Source organism: Podarcis cretensis, assembly GCF_951804945.1.
Source record: "Podarcis cretensis genome assembly, chromosome: 10".
NCBI lineage: Eukaryota > Metazoa > Chordata > Lepidosauria > Squamata > Lacertidae > Podarcis > Podarcis cretensis.
This window is the reverse complement of record NC_137179.1, coordinates 19,520,047-19,540,374: the sequence shown is the minus strand read 5'-3', so window position 1 is coordinate 19,540,374 and position 20,328 is coordinate 19,520,047. Positions and strand designations below refer to the sequence as shown.

General features: G+C 43.1%; 1 protein-coding gene across 2 annotated transcripts; it reads left to right on the top strand.

Annotated features, from left to right (window-relative positions):
- Positions 1-374: 374 nt before the first annotated feature.
- CCDC77 (coiled-coil domain containing 77) lies at positions 375-18,563 on the top strand. 2 transcript variants are annotated; one of them, XM_079993343.1, is made up of 12 exons: positions 375-626; positions 2,094-2,149; positions 3,063-3,276; positions 4,202-4,344; positions 5,302-5,398; positions 9,375-9,447; positions 9,574-9,668; positions 11,709-11,857; positions 12,794-13,316; positions 15,061-15,186; positions 15,542-15,694; positions 16,846-18,563. In XM_079993343.1, the coding sequence occupies exons 1-12, from the start codon at positions 390-392 to the stop codon at positions 16,990-16,992; spliced, it is 2,013 nt and encodes a 670-aa protein (XP_079849469.1). In that variant the 5' UTR covers positions 375-389; the 3' UTR covers positions 16,993-18,563. The 2 variants fall into 2 exon arrangements, with proteins under 2 accessions (XP_079849469.1, XP_079849470.1); XM_079993344.1 differs by lacking the exon at positions 375-626 and adding an exon at positions 636-918.
- Positions 18,564-20,328: the final 1,765 nt, after the last annotated feature.

The window sequence follows — 20,328 nt, the reverse complement described above, 5'->3', positions numbered from 1 at the left end:
AGTAAACATAGGAATGTGCTGTGCTTTTAAAAGTATTCCAAGGCTCTTAGGCAACCCCAACCTGTGGCCCTCCAGATGTTTTGGCCTACAACTCCCATGATCCCTAGCTAACAGGACCAGTGGTCAGGGATGATGGGAATTGTAGTCCAAAACATCTGGGGGGCCGAAGGTTGGGGGTTCCTGCTCTTAGTTGATGCTGCAAACTGATTAACAGGGCGACTTCTCTGGAAATAAACGACGTAGTAATTTATTACTCACTTAAATGGGGATTTAAGATACCAGAAAACGGTTTGCTTTGATTTATATTAATTCCCTCTTTGCTTTCGTTTTGGCGAAGGGTTTGGATTAATTTTTAACATGCCTCTATAAGCCTATCGCCGACTCATCGCATGTGCCGCCGCTTTCCTTTCTTCCCACGTTTGGCCTTCGTTTCCCCTTGTAAACGAGAGTTTAAAAGTATTGCTGGATGGCAAGAGAGCTGGGATTGGGCGAAAAGCTCCGACTCCGTTTCTTACAGCTCTTACGATTGGAGAATACTTGTAGGCGCGGAGGGGCCCTCGGCTTGGCTTTTTGGTTCGTCGGTTGAGAGGAGCACTAGCTGCGGCGCGAACGGGAGTGTTAGAGCGGTTAGTGTGTTTGGGGTGAGCGGCGGGGAGGCGCGGGATGGCCGAAGCGGGGCAGGAGCGGAGAGAGACACGATGCAAACTGCTTGCTCCGTGGGGCGGGTTCACGGTGCTTTGCTAGGAGAGAAAGGAAGGGGCTCCTGTTTGATTTTCATCTTTAAAAGTTGGGGGGCGTCTAATTCAGATGACTAGGAGAGTAAAGCTCCCCACTTATTATTACTATTACAGCGGGTTACAACCATTAAAACGCAATACTCAGAAGCAATGTAAAAGATCTTACAGCCACAGAAATCAGGTGGGTCCCCAAAAATTGCCCAAGCAGGCAAATATACAGGTTTACAGCCAGCAGATTATTTGGGGTGTGGGGTTGGAGGCAACCAGCGTGTTGTGTTGCCTAGCAATTTGGGCTTGGGGAGAGTTGGGTTTAAGTCACTTTTTAGCTAAAAGTAACCCTGGACCAGTCGCTGTCTCTGGGACCACTCAACCTCACAGCTGTTTCAGGGATAGAAAGCGGGGTGGGGTGGTAAAACGGTTTCACCAGCCCTAGGTACGTCCCTTGCTAGCATCTGCTCATAACAGCTTGCCATAATTTAAGCCACTTTTCCGACAGTCATATTACAGTACTTTATTTCTCTCTACCCCGTCCCATGACATCCTTCCTGTTTTGACTGTCCCTGCTACCTTTCCCACTACTTTCTATTCCTTGGCCACAAACCCTGGCAAATTCCCAATTCTGTGTGGGTAGGCTGGTAGCAGACATTAGCCCCTGCAGAAAGGTAGGGGCCTTTTGATTGAAATTCCTAGCTCTGTGTGATAGGATAAATGTAATAAATCATTTATATGTGCACTATCGTGTATGAAGCCTGTTACAAGTGCATAGTTTGCCATATCAGATTGAAAAATGGTTGTCTGCAGCATGGCTTGATTTAGCATGAATTTGGTTCTCAAACCACTTTCTTTGAGCACATGCATCTGTTTGTGAGGAAATAAAAATGGGCCACTAGAGAACCGTTAATACACTTTCTCTGAACCTTTGGCTTTATGCTTCTGTTACCAAAGAGTAAAAAAGGTATATTTGGCACTACTACAGGTGGTAGGAGGGGACGCAGGTGGCGCTGTGGGTTAAAGCCTCAGCGCCTAGGACTTGCCGATCGAAAGGTCGGCGGTTCAAATCCCTGCGGCGGGGTGCGCTCCCGCTGCTCGGTCCCAGCGCCTGCCAACCTAGCAGTTCGAAAGCACCTCCGGGTGCAAGTAGATAAATAGGGACCGCTTACCAGCGGGAAGGTAAACGGCGTTTCCGTGTGCGGCTCTGGCTCTGGCCAGAGCAGCGATGTCACGCTGGCCACGTGACCCGGAAGTGTCTCCGGACAGCGCTGGCCCCTGGCCTCTTAAGTGAGATGGGCGCACAACCCCAGAGTCTGTCAAGACTGGCCCGTACGGGCAGGGGTACCTTTACCTTTACCTTTACAGGTGGTAGGAGTGAGCGACATGACTTCCTCTCCAAGAACACCCTCTGCCTCCAAAAGGTAAGTCAAGGAACTGACTGCTTGATTTCCTCTTCATTTGTATTAAATATTATTAATATCTTTTCTTGAAGACCATCTGCCATTCCACACTTAGAGGTAGAACATTGTATTGTAGCTTGGTACCTACCTACCCCTAAGACAGAGTTGTCCAACCTTTGTCGGTCCAAAGGCCACATTTCTTGTTGGCCAGCCCTTTAGGACTGCATAGGCCAAAAGCTGTGGCATAACCAAGGCTAAAGTTGGTGTGGGTACACCACTCTTGTGTACACACATGCAGACCACACACAACCAATTTTTGTCTTTGTGCTAATTTCCCCCTTTTTCCTTAAATGAGCAACACAAAGGAAAGTATCTGTACAGAGGACAAGGTGAGGAAATTCCCAAGAGCAGGTGGAAATTCAAATACCCTGAAATGCCCATGCGTCTTTCAGGTGTTCCTGCATGTATATGCTGATGCATGAGTGTGGTGAAGTGGAAGAGCCAATTTTGGATGTGGAACAATGCCAATGTTGACACCTTTGGATGTCTGGGTGTGCTTAGTCATGCCTTTGTCCAAAAAGGTTTTACAGAAGGTAGGGGAAAGGTACCCTCTTTAGGAGAAATTGAGTTTCTCAAAAATCAAAGATGGATCACTGAGGGTCTTCTCCCAAGGTGCAATAATGCCACTCAGTTTTTGTCTAGTGGGAAAGAAAGTTTCAGAATCCTTTCCAGGTGTTTCGTTTTCCCCAAAGGGAGCCTGCCACAGCTTTTGAGAAACTGGAGGTGGGATAGATTAAATTCAGGTCTAGATTTTGTGACCTGTGTGAAACCGTTCTGTGTTTTTATGTTATTGCTAACTGCAAGGATTGAGGTTTGGTAGTCTTTATGACTTTATAATAGAATTGTTCTTGTTATATTCAATCATGGTGTTCAGGTCAGCTGCCGGCCACGGCTCCCCCAAATCTAGTTTCCCATCACCTCACCAGAATGATTGTACTCCTCTTCCTTCAATCAACGAACGTCTGGCCTTTCTCCGCCCTTCCCGGCAACTGCTGGAATACTACCGAAAGAAGATTGCAGACTTTGATGAAGAGCATGAGGAACTGGTCCAAAGGCTGGAGAAATATAAAGCATCACATGATGAGCAGGTATGGGAAAAGCAAAAGATGGGTGAATGGATCAGTTTATCCGGTGGTTGGCAAAGCCAGGTTTAGTATTTTGAATTAGGATTTAGTGTTTGCTGATATGCTTTGTTACTTGGTTTACAAAGAGAGTATTTGCCATCTTGGATTTTCTGGGAAATTCCAAGTGAGGAGTGTTGGTCCATTTTGAAAATACGAAGAGGAGTAAATGTGAATGGAGTGGGGCCTGGCAGTAGCTGCCAGAGTTATCTATAGCTCTGGGAAGGACCCTTAATACTTAATACTAAGTGAAAGTATTGAGCAGTGAAGTCTTTGTGCTGCTCAGTTTTAAAACTATAAACCTGGGTTTGAGTGTCAAACCCTTAGCCTCATCCTAAATAAAATGAATTCTAATATGGCAACTATTAAACCAGTAGCTTATTTTATTGAAAACTAATATCAATCAAATATAGATGGGATGTAAGGGGTTGTACCTAATGTAGGGTCAGAAAGGCAAAATGGGGATTTTGCTGGTGTCCCTCCAGTGCCGCTGCCCAGCAGCTTCTGTGACTGAACTGGCAGAGTTGGTGTTGGAGAATCCCAGAATGTTAGTTTTCAATAGTGGACCATCATGTCATCCTGGAGTAACTTGGGTTGGGGTACAATAGTGCCACTCCTACTTCCAGGGTCACTACCAGGACTAGCATTGGGAAACTTATGTGGCCTCATAGCAGTTGTCCTGCTGGGTTCCACAGTGTTCCGTTCTGTCTTTCGTACGATTTAATAGGTATATGAAACACTTGCGAGTAGTAATCCGGGGATTTGGAGCAAAGGTTATTTCATCAGTGCAGTATTTGTTTCCCAATGAGCAATGAGAAACCCTGTCTCTGCCCTACCTTTGCTGTAACGGCTAGGTGATCAATAACAATATGCTTCCCTTTCCCCCCTGCAGCACAAATTACAATGGGAAATGCGTCAGCGAGAAGAAGAAATCGCAGAGCTGCAGAAGGCTCTGAGTGACATGCAGGTTTTCCTCTTTCAGGAGAGGGAGCATGTCTTGCGCCTTTACGCTGAGAACGACAGGCTGAAAATCAGGTTTGTTGCCTAGGTGGCAAGAGTGAAAAAACAGCCTGCAGAACAGAGGGGAGTGGCATGTTTGTGCCATTTCTTTTTAAAGTTACAGGGATTGAGATACTTGCTGTTCTCTCTCACATGAAGAGATCTACAGGGAAGAATGTGGTGCATGCTACCTATCCTAAAGTAGATGTGCTGCTGTCCCATCTCCTCTGCTGTTGTTCTAGAGGCTCAGAAAAGGGCAAGCAAAATGATAAAGAGGTGGAGCAACTCCCACCCAAGGAAATGTTGCAGCATTTGGCACTTTTTAGTTTAGAGAAAAGGCAAATAGGAGGTGACATGTTAGAAGTTTATAAAGTAATGCATATCATGGAGAAAGTGGATAGAAAAGAGTTTTTCACCCTGGACCCAGCTATACAGCTGCAAATAAAATGTTTTAAGCGTGTTGTAAAGTGCAGTATACAAATGTGGCACTAGGTGGCGACAGTGCTCAGGTTCTGTTTGCAGGCTTCTCACAGGCAGCTGGTTGACCATGGTGAGAACAGAGTGCTTGACTAGATGGGCCATTGGGCTGTTACACCAGGCTGGAAGGGCTTCAGAGACTATTTCTTTCCTTTTTGCTGAACTGCTATGTTAGGATATGCAGAGCAGGTGGCAATCTGAGTCCTCATTTTGAGTAGGAAGGAGCTGCTATATGCTCTATCAATTCTTTGTGGAATAGATGCAACATTAGTGAGAAGAGAGAAAGAAATAGGATAGGGGAAATTGGGGACCTTTCACTACACACTGTCTTTACATAAGATCTTGTTCAGCAGCCAGATTCTACAGGAAAAAGAATTTCTCCAGTGTATGCAGACAGACAGGCAAGCTATCTATTCCAACTTCTTAGATGTTTCCTGGGCTTCCACTAGTTAGCCTTAGGGGTGCACCAACTAGTGCCTTTGGGAACAGAAATAAGTCATTTTAAACTGATTTCAGAGAGCTGGAGGATAGAAAGAAGATCCAGCATCTTTTGGGTTTACTGGGAACAGACAGTGGTGAAGTTACCTATTTCTGCAAGGAACCACCTCACAAGGTAAGAGCACCTCGGTTAACCTGCAATACATTTTTATTTCAGGTTCTTTCTAAACTGTTCTTTGTTGCCTCTGTGAGATACAAATTACATTAAAGGCATTGCCTTTGGTGGTTCACAAAGCATATTAAGACAATAAAGTTCAGCAGGATGTGACATGTAAAGTAACAATAGTAAACCGTGACAGCAAAACAGTAAAGATTGCAGCAGTATATAGTGAAATAGCTAGAGTAAATTTCTGGAGTGGAAATAACTACATGCCATGCTACACAATCCTGTGAATGTCTTCTCAGAAGTAAGCGCTGCTGAGTTCAGCCTGCTTCTGGGTAAGTGTGCAAAGGATTGCTGTCTAAATCCCTAAGCAAAAGTAGGCTAACAGAACTATCCTTCCAAAATCTGTAACTGTGGAATAGCCTTCACAAAGTAACCCATTGAGCAAAGCCTAATAAATATATTGTGATACTGTAAAAGTTTCCATTGGTCAGAGCCCACTTTGTCAGATGTGTAGCTCAACAGATCTGCAGTCTTTCCTTTTTTTGAAATTGCTTATATGCTGTTATTCATTTCTTAATCTTCTGCTTAGCGAAAACTAAGATAAAACAGTGATTGCTGTAGTTATTCTGCCTATACCCACTTCAGGTATCTTAAAAATTGAGATTGATAAATAGGGATTAGGATCCTTAATTCCCTTAAGATGCATTTTGCTCATGGGATACTCCCACTGGGGGAGGGGAGGTCATTTTTAACGGTTTTCCCACATCCCCATGCACACTGTGAAAATCTGCTGCAGAAGGTTTAGAAATGGGTACTAGGGGCTGAAATCTTGTCAGTAGGAACCCCCACTGCACTGAAGTTCCTCATAAAAGGGGCAACTCAGGATCCAAGCCAGGTTATGACTGTAGTTAATATTGTTGCTGTTACAATGGTACCTCAAAACTCGAAAGGCTCCATTCTCGAATGTTTTGGCTCCTGAACACCAATAAGGTGGAAGTAAGTGCTCCAGTTTTCGAATGTTCCTTAGAACACTAAGATCTGACGTGGCTTCTGCTGTGCAAAAACCTAGCTGTCAGCCAATCGGAAGCCGAGCCTCGGAACTTGAATGGTCTTCCGGAACAGATTACGTTTGAGTTCCAAGGTACCACTGTCATAAGAAGTAATTGGTGTGTTTGTGTAGGGAAGTTTTAATGCTTGATATTTTATTGTGTTGTTATATCTGCTTGAAGCCGCCCAGAGTGGCTGGGGAAATCCAGTCAGTTGGATGGGGTACTACTACTACTACTACTACTATTATTATTATTATTATTATTAAAAGTTTATTGATTTTACCCCATACAGTGGTACCTTGGGTTACATACGCTTCAGGTTACAGACTCCGCTAACCCAGAAATAGTACCTCGGGTTAAGAACTTTGCTTCAGGATGAGAACAGAAATCGTGCTCTGGCGGCACAGTGGCAGCAGGAGGCCCCATTAGCTAAAGTGGTGTCCCAGGTTAAGAACAGTTTCAGGTTAAGTATTGACCTCCAGAACGAATTAAGTACTTAACCTGAGGTACCACTGTACCACTAAATCCAGTGCCTTACATAGTTACAAATTCCAGTGGGTAGTCTTTAAAAAGCAACTGTTAGCTCACTTGGTAGAGCATGAGACTGTTGGTCTCAGGGTTGTGAGTTCGAGCCCCACGTTGGGTAAAAGATTCCTGCATTGCAGGGAATTGGGCTAGATGGCCCTTGTGGTCCCTTCCAACTCTACACTTCTATGATTCCCCAAAACAGCTACTTAATACAATCTATGCAAATGATTTCAACCAGCTGTCTACCATTATTTGTTCCGGAGGTTTGCTTGTTTTTGATTTTCGCCAGCAAGTATACACAGATGAGAAAGACACTTGTAACAAAGGGCTTGGTGTCCAGTTTCCTGATTCTGAGCACATTTACTTCCTTACTTCCTCAAAAGGTTTTAGGAATGCTTGAGGGGCCACTAGGGGCGCATCGGAAGATGGCTGACAATAACATCTCTCCGACCCACAGGGGGTAATTAGGAGGCTGTGATGGGAGTAAATAGCCTTCCTACCCCCCCAAGATTGTGGGGGGGGGGCTGTCCTTGTCTGCTGTGCCCTATACCACCCCCGAATTTGTGGGGATGGCACTAGGCAGAATGCCCTCCTGTGGATCTCGGTGCTCCTGGACGCCGTCTCTGATCCGCGCCACTAGCTGCATGAACTTCAAAAGAAACAATTAGGAAGAAGCAAATGCACATATTTCAAGGAAGGAGGGGGAGTAAAGACTGCTAACTGAAGAGTTATCTGATAAACAAGACGAGTCGGAGGAACAAGAATCAATCATGAGAAGATATGCCAAGACTCAGTCTGGCAAAGGGACTGGATGGGGGAGGGGGAAAAAACTTTCCTTTCTTTCCTCTATGTGATTAAACAAGAATCCCCCCCCACACACACACAAGTCAGAAACGCCGTTTTAATGACTTAAGCTATGGATTTACGACTGTGTGGAGATAAATTTTCTAACCAAAGCATGTTTTAAGAAGAGCGTGGAAGGTTTAAGAGCTCTGGAATGACGCAGTTAAAAATACCGTCGCCATATTGGCAAGCTCTGTCGGAGGACTTGAGTCTGGGAGGAGGAAAAGAGCTGTTTTTATATTGTGGGTGAGACTCCTCAGTGGGACTTAAGAACGACAGATCCTGAGATTAATGATGGAAAGAGCGATGTTATTTATGAAAGTGATGATATATGGAAACCATCTCAATATCAGGATTGGATGAACGGAAAAATCCACACAGGATATAATTGGTGTTTTTCTGCTTAAGGAGATTATCAGAAGAGATCTTAAAGAAAAAAGAAAAAATATGCGAACAAGATGAGATGTGGAAACAGCAAGATAAGACTGGATAGAATTATGAACTTTATTTGGACTGATTTGGATATGAACGCAGTAGCAAGAAGATGATCGGAATCCCCCTTCCGATCTTGAAATATGGGTCCCCTCAACAAAAATTTAAAATTCGGCTTTGTAATTCGGAATTTATGTGATGTGATTTGATTTGATTTGATTTGATTGGTCAGTTAATAAAAATTATTTTTAAAAAAACAACAAAAAGGTTTTAGGAATGCTCAGGCCTAACAAGGACATGCTACTAGTGTGGGGGTTATAATGTTAGAGCAAGAGCTACAACCCTGATCATTTGCATTTAACAGAAAAAGAAACTGACTCTGCAGGGCAGTAATGGTTTGCACATTCCTCCCAGGATGAAAAGGCAGCACAATGGGTTGTAGCGCCACCTGTCTTCCAAAAGCGGGAAATACACTCAACATTGTAGGAAGTAGGTGTGGCTTAGGCCTCATCAACCCTAGTCAATGTTCTGTGTTTGTCTGAGCAACACCCCCACACACACCAAAAAAATCACCCTTCTCCTTTCTGTCCCACAACATTCCAGAGCACATCTGTGGAGCAGAAGGAGAGAAAGGGAAAACTTCCGTTCTGTAAGCAGAAGCCTGTTCTGCAGCGAAATGGATATCATCCCCCTCTACCTAATTCTCTGCCGTTCTGTGCTTCGCTTGTGACTTCATGGAGCACTGCAGATGGGTGCATACAGACCCAGTCCTGTACATTGCAGTGCTAAGGGACCAACTCTTAGGACCCAGAACACAATATAGGGGGCAAGCTGACTCCTAATTCTGAAGCCCAACTCCAGCAGTGACACACCACCCATTTGGTGCTGTTGGGTGGCAGAACTAGTTGAGACCTGTATACACAACATGGGTAGAAGTTCCCTTCTAGGAACTGGGCTGCTAGAGTAACGAAGCTGCAGGGAGAACTGAGCCACAACTTCATGTTGCATTCTGGGATTCAGTCTGTGCCTAATTTACTTTAAAATTCCTTTCCCTCTAAGGCTTTTTGCATTGTATTGCTACTGAAGCCTATCTCAAAAGCAGAGCAGAAAATAAACTCCTTTTGTCCTTGCAGGCCACTATACCTCAAAAGCTAATCAAGGGCAGAGATTCACATGATCGAAGTGGCAAGCATACTTCAAAAGCAGGTAACTGAGAAGCTAAAAATTATCTCGGACATCTGAAGAGAGAGGCTATTGTGGACGTGGGGGGGCATCTAAATAAAGGAGTGACATAGCTTTTATTTACCAATTCAACTTTTATTTCTGCTCTAGGTATAAAACTCTGTGCCACAAAACCAGCAGAAAAGGGAGAAAAACCAGAAAATGAGGATAGATACAAGAAAGATGAGCAAACACTCTTATTACAGGTAAGTAGCTTTGTGCAGCCCAGGTGGACTTCTGTTGCTTTTAAATCTCTAAAACCAAATAGTTCTTTCTCCGTGAAAAGTCAGCATTGCCAATGATGGGCATGGTTTTATGCACATTGCCATCCATTGAAATCAGGGGAGCAAGTATTTAGGTCAGTGATAATCCCCTCTACCAGGGGTCAGCAAACTTTTTTAGCCATGGGCCAGTCCACCGTCCCTCAGACCATGTGGTGGGCTGGACTATATTTTGAAAAAAAATAATGAACAAATTCCTATGCCCCACAAATAACCCAGAGATGCATTTTAAATAAAAGCACACATTCTACTCATGTAAAAACACGCTGATTCCCAGACCGTCCGTGGGCCAGATTTAGAAGGCGATTGGGCCGGATCTGGCCCCCGGGCCTTAGCTTGCCTACTCCTGCCCTGAACGATGGGCCATCCTCAGGGAGACAGAGAAACCTTTGGAAGGGGAGAGGAAGAACTGCTCTGAACATTTCCTTTGACCCTGTGACCCTCCCCCAACTCTAGTGTACTTACTGCAAAAAGTTGTAAGCCAACTCAGGTGGGCTTTTAGCACTTCCTGTTCATTTTGCGAAGTGGTACTCCCAGAGCTTTGCTCCAAAGTCCTGTCCCAGCAGCACCACCAGGAAGAGAGGAGAGGAAAGATTCCTACCGTTAACTTTCTTCCGTCAAATTATCTTAGAATGCTAGCCAACAAGAAGTATATCATTGCTTAATTTTATTCATTAAATTTGTATCCCAACCTTCCTCCCGTAGGAGCCTAGGGCAGCAAACATCAGACTGTTAAAACAGCACAATTTAAAATAAATTATTAAAACATACTTAAAGCCATTCTAGAACATTAACCCCATCACCTTCCAGTGAGTTAAATGCATAAGACTGCTTCCTGTGTTTGTGTTTTTGTTTCTGTTGTCAGTGAGTAAGGCATTCCTGTGGTGTTTGTTTTCAGGTATGTATTCTCAGGCATCTTAAAACAATACTGTAAATTTATTTGAGACCCTATTCTTTCTCTTTGCTTATGATCTCATCACGCTCAGTTAAACTTTGATTTTTGCTTTAAATGCTCAGAGCCAACAGTAAAAAGAGAGAGGCCACAATATTCAGAGAAGAGTTGTCTGTTTTGCATTGGACTTCAAAAAATTTAAATCTTTACTTAGGGTGGCTATTGTGACAACACCTCCCACCCCCATACTTGTAAACCAGTGTAGCAACTCATTCATATGGTGATGAATCAAGTGCATTTGAGGAAAAGGGAGGGAAATGGAGGAAATGGCTCCAGATCACTGGCTTGTCATATGACAATTGCAGTAATCATGGTCAGTGAATAGCATGATCATTGAATTAGTAAAGGAACTTAAAAACAGAGTTCATTGATTTGGGTACTTAGCTGCCTTATTTCTCTTTCATTGTAGTGTTTGACTGCCCCAATCTATCATATGATCTCTTAGCTTTCCAATTGGTTTTCAGTATTGCTTTTATATTCCAAGATTGACAGTTTAGGTAGGTATGAAGCTTTTTATTGTGCAAAACCTAGCGATTCAGAGTTATTTTTATAGCTGAATAAGGCTGCTTAAAGTTGCCTGTTAAAAAGCAAGAACAAAAACCAAATCCAACATCAAATGCTCCTCTTTTTTTCTTTTTTGGTCTTTTAAAAATGCAGTTGCAAGAACTGACCGGGATTACTTTGCAAAAGCATTTTTTTTACCAAATGACTTCCATAATAGTCTCACAACAGGAACAAAAAAATAATATCCATGCTAGCTCTTTCTAAGGTCCATCTAGTTCAGCATCAAGTCTTCCATTGCGATGAAGAAAGAAAGTTCATATGGAGGGTATGACGCCATTTTTCTGCTATTCTCCAGCATCTAGCTGCTTTGGACGGGTTTCTAAGAATGTGGAAGTCGCACTTCTGAACATTATGGCTCCCAGTTATTCTTTGTGTATAGAACAATGTTAGCTGTTCTGCCAGAGGAAAACATAACAGAAAATTCTACCCCCTTTTCTGTACTTGTTTAGGTTGAAGCTCTTCAAGCTCAGCTAGAGGAACAGGCCAAGCTGTCCAAGGAACAAACTGAAGCATTGCTGGAGGACAGACGAATCCGTATAGAAGAGTCTCTGGTCCAGCATCAGAGGGACCAGGAGAAGATCAAAGAGCTTACTCAGAAGTAAGTGCAAGAAGAATGTGTCTTTGCTTTCAGTCTGAATACAAATCATTTTACTTATGTTATTTTACATACATTTCTATCCCACCTTTTTTCATTGTGGAACCAGTGGTGATGTACGTGTGGTTCTTAGGCAGTCGCCCACCTAGGTTCTGACCAGACCCAGACCTACTTTGCTTCAGCAAGGTGGTCACCTCTTGTGCCTTCATAGCATATCAAGGGGACCAATAAAAACAAACCCTACTGTGATGGGCAGAAGTGCTGGTCAACTGTATTAAGACAGTGCATGGACCTCCTATTGGCATTGATTTGATACTGTGTGAAGTCACAGGGTACTTTGTGTCTCTCGTAGCAGGTATAAAGTGGCAAGCATAACATACGGTAGAAACCAGTCATACATTTGCACTGTCCTACTCCTTAGATATGAACTTGGACTCATATGCATGCATACAGGTAGCTCTTGTCAATAGAGCATCATATTTTTAATATGATGGTCCAGGGTTTGGGTCCCTACTCAGGTATGGGAGAGAAGCATGGCTCTGGGTGCTGGCTTTAATTTGAGGGAGGGTTCACAGCTCAGTTGTAAGGCACATCCTTTGCATACATATAAGGTCCCAAGTTAGATAACCGGATCTCCAACCAAAGGATCTTGTGTATGGTAAGTCAGGTGAGCTGCTGACAGTCAGAATAGACAATATTGAACTAGATGAACAAATGACTCCAATGTAAGCCATGGATCAAAGATTCTAATATAAGACAGCCTCTTTATGTTGAGGTCCCTCATAGTGGTTTCATGTGGGTCCAAAGCCAGGGACAGCTGCCTGTTGACAAAGTGAATTGCACTGTCAAGCCATTGATTCCCACCCCAATTTGTAACTGGGATAATGGAAGTGCAGGGGAAGAAACTGGTGACCGGTTCATTGTCATTCCTCTCTCCAGTTACCACAAAGTTCAGAACTTGCTGCACGAGAGCACCAGAGATTTTCTCCAGATGAAGTTTGACGCACGGGCAAATGAGAAATCCTGGATGGCAGAGAAGGACATGCTGCTGAGGAAGCTGGACAAAAGAAAAGCAGCACCCAAGTGGAGCAGGATCCGGCGGGACAGCGGCCGAGGTCAGGAGAACATCAAGAGAAGGCAGGATGGCGGCCGAGTTTCGGAGGACATCAATAGAAGCCAAGACAGCGGCCGGCGAGACAGTGGCCAAGGTTCAGGAGACATCAGGAGAAGGCAGGACAGTGGCCAGCAAGGCATCAGCCCTGGGCGGTGGGACAGCAGCCCGGAGCAGTGGGACAGCAGCCCGGAACAGTGGGAAAGCAGCCCAGAGCGGTGGGACAGCAGCCCGTACCAGTATTCTATTGGCAGAGTTTCTCCTGGCAGGAGGAAAATGCAAGACAGAGGTGCCAAGCACTTTTCACGAGCAGAGCATGAATGCCGTAAACGATACTGTGCAGAGATTAAGGTAACAGGGACTGCTATAACCTAACTGTGCTTTCTGACGGTTTAAACATATATTACCATGAAATGTCAACATCCCCTAGTGCCGTGGCACATTGAGATGTAGCCTATTATTATTATTATTATTATTATTATTATTATTATTTAAGTTTTATTTATACCACACCCTCCCCAGCCAAGACCCGGGCTCAGGGCGGCTAACACCAGGTATAATACCAATTGATTAAAATACAACTTAAAAACAAGATTAAAATACAATGTTAAAATGCAGCCTCATTTCAGTAGAAACTCAAATCAAAAACTTTTTGGGGATGAAAATATCAAATCTTCACCAAGGCCAGCTATCCAGACTGGGCCCTATCCAGACTGGTCCTGCGTGGGCCAGAAAAAGCCAGTCCTGCCCTGCCAGTCATGTCTTCTTTTTCAATCCACCGGTATCAAGAGTAGCTTTTTCCTCAACACAGGAGTGGTACTGTGCTCAAGGCCTGATTGTGAACATCCCAGAGGCATCTGGTTGGCCACTAAGAGAACAGAAAGGTGGATTAGATTAGCTTTTGTTCTGATCTAGCGGGACTGTTCACTTGGTGATGTAAAAGTTTGTATAAGATCTGCATCCAGGTTGTTGATTGGGGCCGCTTTTAGGGGACATACGTCTCCCTTGTTATAGCAGTTCCACTGGTGACTGGGTTTGTTTCCAGGCACAGTTCAAAGTGCTGGTTATGACCTGTAAAGCTCTGCCTATCTTGGGTCCAGGCTGTCTGAAACAACGTATTTCCTCATACAAACTTGCCCAGGTTTTGAGATCTTCAGGGGAGGCCCTTCTCTTGATCATGCCACCCCCACAGATATGCTTGGTAAGGATGCAGGAAAGGGCCTTCTTGGTGGCTGCTCCCATATTTTGGAACTCCCTCCCTAAAGAAGCTAGACTGGCTCTCTCCTTGCTGTCTTTCCACCAGCAGGTGAAGACTTTCTTGTCCCAAAAGGCTTTTGGGAACTGATTGCTTTTAATGAAAGGGCTGGTCCTTTGCTGTTTTCATTGTAATTATTGGTATGTTTTTATAATTTTTATATATGTATCTAGTTGTAATTCTATCAATTTTTTTAAAAAAATATGTTGTTAGCGGTTCTTATTTTTATCTGTAAGCTGCCTTCCCATCAGGGAAAAAGGCAGAGTATGAATGAATGAATGAATGAATAAAATAAAATAAAATAAAATTAATTCCTGACAGGTTGAGAGTGCCTCTTTCCTTCATTATCATTAGTAGTTCTGTAATTCATTCATTCATTTATAGCATATCACTTGTCACTGTTGTTGAAAGACTGAAAAATATGGGTCTGTTTTAGTGTGCAGTGGAGGGGAAAAGGGGGTTAAGAATAGTCCTCAGACACACAAATAGTTATCTGTGTTCATTGTCCTGGCAACATACACACAACACCGAACGTAGTTCAGTTTGGTGCCCATTGGTCATTTGCTGCCTGTGCAAAGTTAACTTGTTGAATTCTAAAGTGTTGCAACTAGAGCATGTGAGCTAAAGTACTATTAGTGTCTCAAACCAGCTTAACTTTAAAACAAGCACAGGGTGGTCCTGCTAATGCCCTTCTTTGTCATAATAGAAGCCACTAATTATTCAGGGTGATCTAGTTGCCTTCATAGTGCTGTTTAGGAAGGAAGCAGTTCTGCATAAGGCCTCTCTCTGCTTTATAGCATTTTATAAGCCAAGGTTTGTTTATATATATCTCAATCACAGAGGCTACAGGAGCGATTAACACAGGAACAGCGGCTATCAAACATGTTCCGAGAGCAGTGCGTTTCCCTGGAAGAGCAGCTGGCTAAGATTCGAGAGGAAGGAGATGTAGGACGAGAGATCTTCAAGGTAATGCCTTTCCCTGCTGCTGTTAGGCTTAGCAACCACTTTGGCATGCTGTGATAGTCTCCTCCATCCTCTTTACTGCAAGGGTTATTCATGGGACCTGTAATCTTCTGTTTGCTTTCAAAAGGAAGGGTAAGAAATTGCTAAAACTGATTTGTGTAAAGGGGAACACAGAAAAAGGAGATGTGAGGAAGTCAGGAAAGAGGGTTATAAAGATAGTAAGCAAGTAATAATTTTTTCTTTTTTGTTTTTGTTGTTGTTGTTGTGTTGTTTTTGATTGTTATTTTTGGTGTATTGTTTTTGATTTGGATTTGTTGTGAAAAACCTTAATAAATATTTATAAAAAAACAAACAAAAGGAACGCTCAGAAAAGATGGGGAAGCGCCTGCAGCTGATGACCCAGCGCTATGAGGCCTTGGAGAAACGGCGTTGCATGGAGGTGGAAGGCTTTAAGACGGACATCAAACAACTTCGGCAAAGTCTGAAGGAGGTAGAGCGACTGCTTTTCAAGGTAAGTGTTGTTATGACCAGGAGAAGAACAGGACTGAGATCCACTAGGGTGGAACCTAGAGACGTATAAAAAACGCTGTGAAAATCCTTTTTAAAAAAATGTTTTGAAAACTATATTGAATTTGCCATAGCTCGCTATCGCCATCTAGAGTCACATTTGTATAATGCACTTTACAACACTCTTAAAACGTTTTGTTTGCAGTTGTGTAGTTGAGTCCTAGGTAGGATTAATTTTGAATGTTCAGACAGAGAATTCCTCTGGTGCAATATTCAATTCTGTTACAAGGAAGAAAAATAAACAAACACTAGCCCACAACTAGAAATCGTGCTAGCTGTGAATGGAGATGTTCAAAATTGATCTGGTATCCCTTTTGCTATAGTTTTGACTGGCCTTTTAATGAGTTTGTGGGACAGGGATTATTGGTTTGCTTTTGTTCTATTATGCATTTTGTGTTCTCATTTTTATTTTTATGTTGTGAACCATCCAGTTTTTAAAAACAGATAGAAAAATGGGGTGAGGGGAAGGCTTGGATAGCCACAAACCTTTTGGCAATCCAACAGGGAGGCCCACAAAAGCAGTCAAGAAAGCATTTTTTTAACCCTATAAGTTTTTCGAAAATGACGAATTGCAGGAAGGGACAGCAGTAGCCAACAGACCCCAGGATAGCCAAACCACAGTCTGGAGCAGGCTTCCTCAAACTCAGCCCTACAGCTCCCATGAGCCCTAGCTAGCCAGACCAGTGGTCCCGGATGATGGGGATTGTAGTCTCAAAACATCTGGAGTTTGAGGAAGCCTGGTCTAGAGGATACCAGGTTGACTTAACCCTACAATAGTCTAACCTGGAGATAACAAGAACAGAAATTACCACGGTGAGATCCAGCTTTTTTCGGGAAGCGTTGTAGTTGCCATATTAGCTGAAGCTGGAAAAATGGTTCTCCGACTCAGTGTTGCTACTATTTTTTGAAGGACTCTTCTTCCTTTGAGGACACAAAGAGTGCTAGACTAAGGTGGAAGATGCTTGTGTGGGACTATACAGGCATTTGATCCTGTCCATTATCTTCTTCATTTAGGGCGCCAGTGCACCTTTTGAAAAATAATGGTCAAGTTGACTGCACCTTTATATATCCATCTGTTTTTGTTTCCCTCTCTAGGTGACGGCAACTGCGGGGCCAGAGCAAGACCTTGCAATTCTGCAGGAAGTTCGCCACGGGAATAGGAGAACTAAAAAAATTCAAGGGGAATTGAAAAATTTAAAGTCAAAGATCTATGGGCTAGAAAATGAGCTCAGAGCCTGCTAATAAGAGACATGCTGGCCAACACCAGTGGCATATAGATAAAGGCCATTGTTGCAACAGCTTTCTCGTATCTTTATTTTGTGACACCACGTGGAGCTTACTGTGGCTCTAGGATGTAACTATACTCCAGGACTTAAGGAACCCATTAAACCTAATGTGAGGTTTGGAAGGAAACTCTCTTACTTTATTTTTATTTTTTTACATGGGTTTAGAATTGGCTTCCTGCTTTTCTCAGTGTCAGTTTACGCCCAGATTGAGCTGGAGTCATTGGCTAACTTTTATGTTGCCCTTGCAGCTTGCAGGAATGTTTTCATCTGTTCTAAGAACAATGCAATATTCAGGCATCTCCAGAAACCAGCTCAAGTAGATCTCATACTATGTGTGTCAGTGGTTATTAAAAAAAAGGGAAGCGACTTCCCTATGTCCCTCAGGAATTACTCTGTAAAGGGTGGATGACAGTCTGTATGAAGAAAAGCCCTTGGTTAAATCCACACTTTTGGGCAGTATTCAGCTAAACAGTTGCACAAGCAGAACACCTTTTACTCACACAGCGGAACTCCACACACTTCCCGCATATGTGTGCGCCCTGCACAATCTGCAAATCTGCTGTGTTGTGTTGCAGGGCAGGAAGAAGATTAGGAACCCCAAAGAATTTGCTTCCAAAGAAATGCAACTCGAGTCGGGTTGTATAATGCTGCTTCAGTCGTGGGAATCACTTAGGTTTTCTTACAGAATTTCTTCTGCTGCAAGATAAACATTTGAAGTGTTATCAGGCAGCATCATTTGTCCCCTGCTATAGCATTAAACTTGACATTAATTTAACATTTCTCTTGGTATTTGTCACCAAGGCTTCCATTTCCTACCACCTCTGCAAGCCGAAATGCAAGTCTTAATGCAGGCAATTGCTTGCCTTTGACCAATATGTCACACTTGGTTTCCATACTTTTTCCTAGAGGGAAGTGCTTTCCATGCAGGAAATATATAACCTTTCAAGTGATCCTATCAGAAGTCTTATTCCTTTTGAGGTTTCTGGTCTCCATTCTCTTGTGGCTTTGTGTGGGTACTCAAAACAGCCATATCACATTGCTGCTAATGTGTAAACGCTAACATGCACCTCCAGACAGAATTCACAACAAAAATCACTGCAGCTGGAAAGTCTGTTTGCGCCTCATTGCTTTCTTTAAAGAAAGCCAGCAGTTATAGTAAGCAAGAAGCTGAGAATGCAAAACAGCAGGCAGGCAGATGGATTTTGTTTTTCCCCCTTAGAAATCTGACACGGTAAGCAAGAGTAATGTAGATGAGACTGTTTGCACTGCAAATATTAAATGTGATGTGTTAGGTCTCTTTGCCTGCACCAGTAACATAATAATATCAAAGCGATATTCTCATCTGGCTTGAACTGGCTTGTAATGATTTGGACATGCTTACACACAACAACACCTTGAGGATCTCTGAAGAGCAAAATGCTGTACAGTAATTGAACATGCCTTAGCCGTGTCTCTTTGTATTTTGTACCTTCTATGCTATACTTGTCGATTTCTTCAAATTTTATAATAAAATTGGAGTTGAAACACTTCTAATTAGATTAATTAAAAACACAGTTGTGTTATTCCTTACAGGAATATTGGGGGGGGGGGCAATCCAGTCAGATGGGTGAGGTAGAGAACCTGTGGCCCTCCAGATGTTGGACTCCAGGTCCTATCAGTCTTGGCCAGCATGGCCAATGGTAAGAGATTATGGAAGATGTAGTCCAGCAACATCTGGAGGGCTACAGGTTCTCATGTCTAAATTAAGTTCTGTGATCCTTCTCAAGTGCCTAGCTATCAAACCTGTAGGTTGCAATGCAAAGTCAATAAAAGATTGCACTAGCTAGTGTTGCCCAATTTCCTCCAAAAGTTAGAGCCTATTCCCAGCTTTCCTTTTCCCCCCGATTGCAGATCTTCCGAATCCGCTTGCTTAAAAGATGATACCAAGAGTGCTTGTATATGATGAGATGAAGTACTTATGGTGGAAATGGAGATGAGGAAATGGGAGGAACAGGGCAGCTACCATGAAAAGAAAAGGCTAAGACTTCAAACATAAATTGGCTCATGCTCTGAACATATGTTGAGCCAATAGCACAAGTGGATGTCCGTAGACAGCTGCCCCTAGGTGATTGGGATATGGGCATGTGCATCTAACTCTTAGCCATAAAGACATGTGTGGAGAACTGAGGGCCAAAGATATTAATTTCTATAATGCTGGAATATGGTAATATGTGAGTTTGATACTGGAACTTCACCATATGCATGGGAAGATCACCATATCAGATCATGCTGGCATAGCATTACACAGCTTTTACGTCTTCAGTTGTTTCCTTCCCACTTTCCAACATACATTTTAAAGATGCAAGTAGAGAAAAGTAATATAACTAGTGCTACAGGAAGCTGCCTTATTCAGAGCCAGACTGTCCATTCAGCACAGTACTGGCTGCTCTGCCAGGGAGCAGAAGCTCCAGTGTCTCAAGGCTTGTTCACTGGAGATGCCAAGACTGAACCTGGAGCTTCTGCAATCTCCCATTTTGCTATGAACCCTTGCCTACCCTCTTTCCATAAAGTTAATCTGAACATAATTCCAGCCAATCCTTTATTTTTTTAATACACACACACACACACATCCTGTTTTACATCTGCCCAGAGTGGCTGGGGCAACCTGGGCAGATGGGTGGGATATTATTGTTTTTATTATTATTCAGGCCACTCTAATGAGTCTTTTATGATACTCTGCGTCAGGGTTAAAATTAGCCCCAGAGCAAGGGGCAAAGTTTTTGAGTACATATCATCATTCTCACTAGATCACTTCTGAATTTTATAGATTCACACACACACATAATGTTTAGTATTACTATATTTCTGTGTTTTTTAGTTGTGCTAATGTGTATTTTCATGAATGTTATTGATATAGAATGTTATAATGGTCTGTTGACTGCAAATAAGGATTCGTGTTTTGTTGTAACATAAAAAGCACTAGGGGGCGCAGTCCCTCTGTTGTATTAAGCGGAGCAAAGAAACTGCTCTTTTTCTGCTTATTTATCCTATTATCGAATATAACATGTGTATGCACAGTGTGATTTCATTTGTAACTATTTTTAAACGTGTGTGTCTCTTTAGGTTCCTTGCAAGGCTTTCTCCAAGTCTTCCTGGAGCTTTTGAGAAACAGATTTAATTCCTTTTGCCTTCCTACTCCAGCAGAACGCGGGTTGGGGAGGAAGTCATGCTGCGCTTCCTGGTCTGGGAAGACTGTTCATCTTGACAGCATCTCTTGTTGCTCGCTATCTGTGAGAGAGAACAATCCAGCAGC